Below are 9,574 nucleotides of genomic sequence, written 5' to 3'. Positions count from 1 at the left end.
ATCGCGGCGTGTCAGCTTAATGTGGGAGGAAAGCGCGAAGTGATGCAAGGTCTCTGACGTTTACCACTTCGGTGAAACCCACGAGCACGGGTATGGTACTGACAAACCTAGAAACATAATCGGGGCGAACCGGGATTCGGACCCACAATCATAGGTTTCTGGCATGCCCAAGTGACGCAACTCTGCACAGCGAATCGCGGCGCCTTAGACGACTGGGCCACCCGTGCCCCAGCAAGTTGTATTAATGAATTATGGACTGGTCGCATGCTACTGAATAACTTGTCTGTTTGTATGGGTGGGGCAGGGTTCTATTTGATACTGATTCATAAACACATGGTTATGATATAGTCAAACTCGTACAATGGCTTTTAGCAGAGATTTATTATGATTAAAATGAGTTTTGTCGTTTTTTTAATAATTTTCTATAAGTTTGTTTGTTTTGTTGTTTAACGCCGCATATTCGAACTATATGATGGCGGTCTTTAAATAATCTAATCTGGACCAGACAACCTGTGATGGACATCATGAGCATCGATCTACGCAGTTGGGACTAGATGACATGCATCAACCAACTCAGCTAGCCTGACTACGCGATCAAATTAGTTGCCTCCTACGACAAGCATGGATTGCAGAAGACTAATTATAACACGTTATCTTCACGGGACTTTTATATATATATATATATATATATATATATATATATATATATATATATATATATATATATATATCACAAGAAAGCCCAAGCTAAAGGAACTCACGAACCATGTCAAGATGCGTGACACCAGGTGGTCGCGTGTTCAGGGCCCCGTTCTACAAAGCGATCTTAGGGCTAAGTTGATTGTAACTCACTAAGTATGCGATCTTAAATTTTTGTTACGATCAGCCGCCCGTTCTACAAAGCAATCTTAACTAAGAGAGTTGTAAGTTAAGATCAAAATGCTAAGTTGCTCCGGACCAACGTAGGATTGCTAAAATCGATCTTAAATATTGTACCATAACAACAAAGATGGCGACTTTTATTATGGTGTGCAAGGAAATGCGTCGTCTGCTTAACTTGACCAAGGGAGGCCACTCTAAGGGAAACTTTCGCATCTTCATGGCTGAAGATTCCGATCTTTGTTAAGATCGGCTATTTAAGAACTTGTAAAGTTACAATCGCCCTAAGATCGCTTTGTGGAACGGTTGTAAACTTTAGCTAAGACAATTTTAAAATTGACGTAAGTCTCTAAGATTGATTGTAGTTACGATATCTTTGTGGAACGGGGCCCAGGTTGTTAAGTCATGCTCCTGTTAAGATCGAGGTGTAGGTAAAGCATAGTTCATAGAACAAGGTCTGTCAAGTAAACAAATGACTTCATTTGTAAAGTTATATATAGAACGATTGTTTACCTGGCAAATCTAGTGATGAAACACTGTCCAAGCTGTGTGGAGCCAAAATCACTAGACATACCATTGATTAATCACATTAAAACCGGCATATAGAAACGGACCTTCACTCAAAAAAACTCATTAGACATACAGTAAACTACGGTTATAACGAACACGGTTATAACGAACTAATGGATATAACGAACTAACTTTTTAGTCCCGACTATATGCTGTAGTTATGCTGTATATATGCTTATAACGAATTACGGTTATAACGAACTAAAATTAGTGGCCCCTTTGAGTTCGTTATAACCGTAGTTTACTGTACGTCGTAATATTAATTTATCCAATAAAAACCGGCCTATAGAAACGGACATGGACCATCACTCAACAAACACGACACCGGGCTGGAAAGTCAGTAGTCACGGAGTGTTTCATAGCTCTTTTGTCTCTTGAATGTTAAATTAATTATTATATATATCAGTAGTCACGGAGTGTTTCATAGCTCTTTTGTCTCTTGAATGTTATATTATTTATAATATATATCAGTAGTCACGGATTGTTTCATAGCTCTTTTGTCTCTTGAATGTTATATTAATTATTTTATATATATATATATATATGTATATATATATATATATATATATATATATATATATATATATATATATGTATATATATATATATATATATGTGTATATATATACACACACACACATATATATATATATTAAGTTATTACAGTCCTCCCTTTTTATTATGTCATGCTGTTCTAAGACCGGATTTCCTGAGTCAAAATTTCCCTGGCTATAATGGCACCATGGTTATAATGTCAAAGCCAATAAAATTTCTGAATATTCCTGTTCCCTGGTTATAATGCCATTCTTTGTTCAAGTTTGACAACACATTGGCAGTTTAGTTAATCGTTTGGAGATGATTCCTTTCTAAAATAAAAAAACCCAAACTAATTGCATTGATCTCAGTTCTTCTAACAGCTTATCCTCACATCGAAGTCTTGTCCCTGAATAGTTGTCACAGGTTAAGATTAATTTCATGCCCCCTGTCATCACCCTGTCTGGAGCTAGGCATTAAGGGGCTAAAACAAGGACTGGTCGGCTCGGAGTCAGTATACTGTGTCTGAGTGGGGTATTCATGTTAAACTGCGGCATGGTATCTCAGTGGGCTAGCACTATAAATCGGCATCATGCCGGACTAGTACAAGCAGCCACACACAAACACACACGTACATGCACGTCGCTTTATAAGTGCAATAATCTTGGACGCGACGTTAAACCCAATTTCACCCCCCCCCCCCTCACAATCAGGAGGATTGTATTTCAATGAAGGTAACTGTTTGTAATTGATTGTAGGCGAACGGTCGTTTTACCTCATGTGAGTATTCATTCGACCCACGTGTAAGTGTTATCGTGTTCACGTGGATTGTTCATGTAGAAATATCGACATCCTTAAAGATTGGTGTGGGCTATCCATGGTGAATAGTTTGTTGAAACTTCCATCGACCGCTCAGATTGCAGAACAGGTTACGATGTAGATGACGGAACGTGAATGACATAGCGTTGATGAAGACATACACGGGAATTTTCAATACAGTCAGAATAAGTCGAAGATGATTGATTATTGAAAAAAGGCTTATGTGATATCTTTGGCCTGTGGTGATTGGAGAAGTTTGCACACGCGAGGCAGCCGTGGCATACTGTAAACATTTACGACAGTGATCAGATTTCGTTTGGTGCAGCATTATTTACATTAAAGTACAAGCTGATGGAACGTGTTGTCCGCTCTCTTTAGGGCATGTCACACCTAGCTGAGCTATACCGGAGCATAAATTTGGCGATTTTCGGGGATGGGTACTAGTACGGCAGCGCAACGAGTGAGTGAGTGAGTTAAAGCTTTACGTCACATCGGCAATATTTCAGCCATATCGTGACGAGAACATTTATAATACTGACATTAAAATAAAACACCTGTCATCGACGGACAGTAGAACAACTAGCATATCACAGTTTAAAAGTAAAACTAGTTTAGAACAATTAAAAGAATAACCTATTATTTAACAATACATTATAAAAAAACGGGCTAGAGATCGCCAGCAACCAAAGTTAGGCCACCGAACTGGGGCCCGTGGGGACTTACAATACTTCTGCTACCTGCACGGCTCCCCAGCAGGATTTACACCATCCTTTCAGCTGCTGGCGATGGTACGCAAGGCAGCGCAACGGTATCAGAACGGTAGTACATCGTCAGCACATCATCATTCCATGGCCAGGACATCGTCAGGACATCGTCAGAACATCGTCAGGACATCGTCAGAACATCGTCAGGACATCGTCAGAACATCGTCAGAACATCGTCAGGACATCGTCAGGACATCGTCAGAACATCGTCAGGACATCGTCAGAACATCGTCAGGACATTGTCAGAACATCGTCAGGACATCGTCAGGACATTGTCAGAACATCGTCAGGACATCGTCAGGACATCGTCAGAACATCGGCGAAAAATTTAGCAACGGCAACATGCTCAAAAAATTCTGCTGTTTCGGAGCAGCAACGGGAGCAACGGGACTACAACGGCAGTTCAACGGCAGCACCCGTAATGGATTGGCGGCTCCCCGGTGGCCTCAAGGTGTACCGTACTGGTACCGATGGGATACCGTAGTACTACCGAATATCACCGAAGTAGTAACGATGCGCCGCCGAAGTGATATTGGAGCGCCATCGTCATTCGTGACCAACTCGTGTTATTCCGGGACAACCGAAAAGCGACTCGTGACCCTCTCATGGCCATTATTGCGACCGGGTTCCATCAAAGCGCAAACGGGCATACCTAAAACAATTGTCATCTCGTTGTGTAATGCTTGACATATATTTCCCCATATATTATATATATTTCAGATGCAATTCAAAGCACATCGGGACGTGCGGAATTTTACAGTATGATTGAACACATTTAAATGTGTCTTGGGTATGTTTTTAGATGCAAGACATGTAAAATCAAAAAAATATTTCTGAGGGATTCTTTGATGAAGTAGTTGAAATCGAACGCGCATTCTGATTGGTTTGTCGTATTTTCGCACATAACATTCATCGATAGGGGGACGAGTCTTCTTGCAGGTTACGGAAAGGGGCGAGTGGTGACGAATGCGCCACCATCTCACCGTTGTCCTGTCGATGTACTTTCGATGTACTAACGATGTACTACCGTTCTTAGCGTAATACTACTGTTCTACGTTGTGCATTTTGCATATAAATAGGGGCACAAACTACCAGCCCGTCATTCCTTCATTTGTCATCAAGGTAGGTGGACCTGTGGATTCAGGATGATCAAATAGCCGTCCCCCAACGCCAGAATCAGGTGACCCAGGTGGCACTTCACCAGATCCAGGCCAGGAGGAGGAGAAAAAGAAGAAGACCTCAAGTACCTCGATCAATCTGGGTGACACCATGGATCATCAGGCGTCGTCAGTTTGGGATGTATGACCAGTTGCTGGTGGAGCTCTGCTGAGAGGACCAGAGGGCCTTCAAGAACTTCCTCAGAATGTCCCCAGAGATGTACGACGAGCTGGTACAGCGAAATGGTCCCAGGATCACCAAACAAAGAACCTGGTACAGGGAGCCCATGGATCCTGGCCTGAAGATTACCATCACTCTGCGCCACCTCGCCTCTGTGATCAAGTACATGGCCATGAAGTTTGGTTGGAGGGTACCCCACAACACGCAGTCACTGGCCGTAAGAGAAGTCTGGACGAGGCGATGACCCGCCCCACAACCCCTGAAGGCTTGTGTGAGATCTCAAGCCAGGTCATGGAGAAGTGGAACTTCCCACATACCTGTGGTGCCCTTGATGGCAAGCACGTTGCCTGCAAGGCTCCTCCAAAGAGTGGTTCCGTATACTACAATTACAAGGAGTTCTACTCCATCATGCTCATTGCACTCATAGATGCGGACTGCACGTTCCTCTGGGCAGTTGTTGGTAGTCCCGGATCCTCGTCTGACGCCCAGATCTACAACGAGTCTGAATTCCAACAAATGGCTGAAGATGGAACCATTGGCTTCCCTGCTTCAGATCCTCTTCCTAATAACTACAAGGATGTGCCATACTTCTTTGTCAGTGATGACGCATTTGGCCTACGGAAACACATGATAAAGACATACACCCTGTGTGGTCTTACAGAGGAAGAGAGGATCTTCAATTACAGACTGTCCCGAGCCAAAAGGGTCATTGAAAATGCATTTGGCATTCTGGCAAACCGGTTCCAGGACCAAAATACAGCACCACCCATCCACCGACAAGATCATCCTGAAGGCGCACATTGTTCTTCACAACTTGATGAGAATGAGGTATCCAACAGTGCAGAGCCAGCAGCTAGACCGTAGGGAGAATGCCAACAGAGACTTCAGAGCGTGGAGGCAGTGGAACCTGATCAAACATTAGGCCAAATCTGAAGATTCGAGGTCACCAGCATGTGCTCAATGGTAGCCTTCAACTGCAAAGACAAATGCAGCCTTGTTGTGCAGGAACACCTTCTAGATCTTAAACTGCTCCAGAAGCAAGGACTCCCGCTCAGTCAAGTGTTGCGTACCAGAGACACCCTTGGTGTTGAGGAGCTTTGTGTGTGTGTCACGGGCAGAGGTGTACAAGGTGAAAATGGTCTGGTAAGACTTTCCCATGAGGACAGCCTGCTCCACAGCCTCTTCTTGTCCTGGCACTTGTAGTGTGTTCCACAGGATGGGGTTGTCCTCAACCCAGTCCACCATCTAGTTTTCCTTCTGGAGTGTCAAGCTGCTAGTGTTCATTCTAGTCCCTGCCTTCCCCTTGGTCTATGAGCTGACGGAAGCAACCGTGGAGGTGGAGGCGGCGTTGGAGACAACTGAGGCAGTGGTGGAGACCACTGAGGCGGCGTTGGAGACCACTGTTGCGTTGGAGCCTGCTGAAACTTAGGAGGACACTGAGGAGGACCGGGAGGACTGGGAATCAGGAGAAGATACACGGGAGGAGTCATGAGGAGGGGTAGGCGATCTTGGAGCAGATTCATTAGCAGCAGCGTCAGCCAGTAGGTGCCTTAGCAACACCCTTCTTCTTGTATGGCATCGCTTGAAAGTTGTAGTAGTCACTGATGTCAGCTCGGTGTCTACAGCAGAAATGGTTAGGTTCTCCGAGAGGGGCCATATCTATACAGATTGGTCACTTGTTACATCGGTGGCACATCAGTAGTGCATCGGCAGCACCATGGTATCACTCCTCTATAGCTTTGGTCAACGGTGGTACATCCGCATAACATCGGCGGCGCATCGGTAACACTAAGGTGACAGAAAAGTGGTATTCGGTATCACACCGGCTCTTACATTGGTAGGTCAGAGGTAGAACAACGGTATCACATCGGGAACGCCGGTTCTACATCGGTATTGCTATGGTCAGTTTTGATTTTTCAAGTGCTTTCTCACCGGAGATCCGCCAATTTTCTCGACGTTGTTAATTTTGTTGCTCCGGTTTAGTCCCGGCTAGGTACATCGGTAGTGCGTGACAGGCCCTTGGACATGTTTTTATATATGTTTTTAGTTAAAAAATATGAACAATTCTCAATAGGCCTATCTATTAACATTAATCGAGTAATAATTAAGTAATTTGGACCTTTCCTGTAAAAATATACTATCATTCGTCCCATACACTTGTCAACGCTTACGCCACATATCTACCTCTCGTCGTACAGGGAGTTAAACGGCTGACGCTGCTGCCAAAGCAGTACTCAACACATTGTCACACCACTTCTTATCCCTTTGAGTGATAAAGAAAATTGTAATTAGATGTCACATAAAAAATCTGATGCAAAAAGAAATTTGTCACCCAAGTAGATATAAATAACTTACATGAAATTAAACTATTTATCGGCTACACAATGGATTGTCGGTCCAGACAGACTTGCAGGTCACATTGCGACGATGTGTTTGCCATTTACGCTTCACTCATGAATAGTTATGGAAAGGTAAATACCCTCCGTTTTGTATCCCTTGTGATGAAAGAATCACAATCAAGAATGTCCTGCTTGACTGTATTGATTTTGCCATCACAAGGGGTCGATATTTCAATTAATCATCTATTAAGGATCTTCTTATTAGTATTTCTCGTTTAATTAAAGGAAATGGTATTGTTCGAAAGTGTTGATCAATGGTTCGTAAAATAACTATGTTTATTTATAATTGGTAGATTAAATCAGCATATGAGATTGTTAGTGGTTGTATAGGATAGTCTCTACTTCAGTGAGTGAGTGAGTAAAATTTAAGGTCACATGGGCAGTATTTCAGCCATATCGTGAGGAAACAGTTAGAACAATTATATCGAGATTGAAGAAAACGCTGTCAAAGGTGGACAGTATAATAAGTAGACTATCACAGCTTCGATTTTAAAACTAGTTTAGAATATTTAAAAGAATACATTATGAGTCCACAATACAAAATAAAAATTGGCGATAGATCACCAGCAACCAACGTTTGGCCACCATACTGCACGGTGCTTCTTTAGCTGCTGGCGATGATACAGATTCTAGCCATCAACAAGCGTATAGTTGACAAAGTCATCTATACCCCCCGCCTATTTTAACACGTTATGGTCCCAAACCAGGTAACTGACCCAACATTTCTCTTAGCCCATGTCAAAATAGCTGCAATGGAAATTCTAAAATAAACATTTCTAAAACTCCTTAATATCAAATGGCACTAGTTCAGTATGTGCTTTATATATAGACATGCAATGTTTGGCAAGGAAATATTTGACAGTTTATTTGTTTTACTACTGAAGTAAACCAATCCTATATTAAAACTTAAATCCAACTTGTTGTCATGGAAACATAAACAATAAAAATTTCTAAAAGTGCTATATATCAAAAGGCACCCGTTCAGTATGTCCCTGGTAGACATGCAAAGTTTTGTAAGAAAGTATTTAACGTTTTTTGAGTTACACTCTGGAAACGAACACCACCCCTGTAGAACCTAAGTCCAACTTTAGTGAAAAATAAAAATTTCTAAATTTCCTAAATAGCAAGAGGCACCAGTCCAGTATGTGTCTGGTAAACATGCACAGTTTTTGTTGGAAAGTATTGAATGGGTTTTGAGTTATGCTCCGGAAACAAACTCTACCCTATAGAACCTAAGTCCAACTTGTTGCAATGGAAACATAAAAATTTCTAAAATTCCTAAATAGCAAAAGGCACCAGTTCAGTATGTGCCTAGTAGACATGCAAAGTTTTGTAAGAAATTATTTAACGGTTTTTGAGTTACGCTCCGGAAACGAACAGCACCCTTATAGAACCTAAGTCCAACTTGTTGCCATGGAAACGTAAAACATAAAAATATATAAAATTCCTAAATAGCAAAAGGCACCAGTTCAGTATCTGTCTGGTAAACATGCAAAGTTTTGTAAGAAATTATTTAACGGTTTTTGAGTTACGCTCCGGAAACGAACAGCACCCTTATAGAACCTAAGTCCAACTTGTTGCCATGGAAACGTAAAAAACAAAAAATGATAAAATTCCTCAATAGCAAAAGGCACCAGTTCAGCATGAGTCTGATAGACATGCAAAGTTTCGTAGAGAAATATCTAACGGTTTCTGATTTATGCTCCGGAAACGATTTCGGGATGCACACACGCACACACACACACGCACGCACGCACGCACGCACGCACACACGCACGCACGCACGCACGCACACACACACACACACGGACGGAATCCATTTCTATATCCCCCGCCAACTTCGTTGGGGCGGGGGATAGTTAAAATAACAAAGATACTACGTTTAAAACTGTGGCATGAATAAAGGTACTTTGAAGGATGTAGTCTTACATATCCTCTCAGGGGGACAATAATTTTACGCTACTTCAACCCCCTTTGAGGATACAGCCACTAACCATCTTAGTTACAAATTATACACTACTAATATTATAAAATATTTCTGTCTACACATTTCAAAATTTATCAATAAGTTCAATATCTTTTAAAATAGCAATAATTAAATGAGAACTTATTCTATTAAAAAGATCCTTAATTGATGATTATTTGAAATAAGTATCCCTTGTGATGGAAAAATCTGCACAATCAAGCAGGACATGGTTGACCGTGATTATTTCATCACAAGGGACACAAAAGGAGGATCCTCACCTTTCAACAAATATTCATGGGTGTAAC

General features: G+C 41.9%; 1 protein-coding gene across 1 annotated transcript; it reads left to right on the top strand.

Moving 5' to 3' along the window:
• Positions 1 to 5,144: 5,144 nt before the first annotated feature.
• Positions 5,145 to 5,768, top strand: LOC125374866. The gene has a single exon (XM_048386550.1). It carries the CDS (start codon positions 5,145 to 5,147, stop codon positions 5,766 to 5,768), a length of 624 nt encoding a protein of 207 aa, XP_048242507.1.
• Positions 5,769 to 9,574: the final 3,806 nt, after the last annotated feature.

The sequence above is a fragment of the Haliotis rufescens genome, unplaced genomic scaffold (genome assembly GCF_023055435.1).
Source record: "Haliotis rufescens isolate VD_foot unplaced genomic scaffold, xgHalRufe1.0.p SCAF_6, whole genome shotgun sequence".
Lineage (NCBI taxonomy): Eukaryota > Metazoa > Mollusca > Gastropoda > Lepetellida > Haliotidae > Haliotis > Haliotis rufescens.
This window is presented reverse-complemented; position numbering and strand designations above follow the sequence as displayed.

What these genes read in the sequence shown, in the direction of transcription:
- LOC125374866 (XM_048386550.1), top strand. Translation starts at nt 5,145, where the DNA reads ATGACCCGCCCCACAACCCCTGAAGGCTTGTGTGAGATCTCAAGCCAG.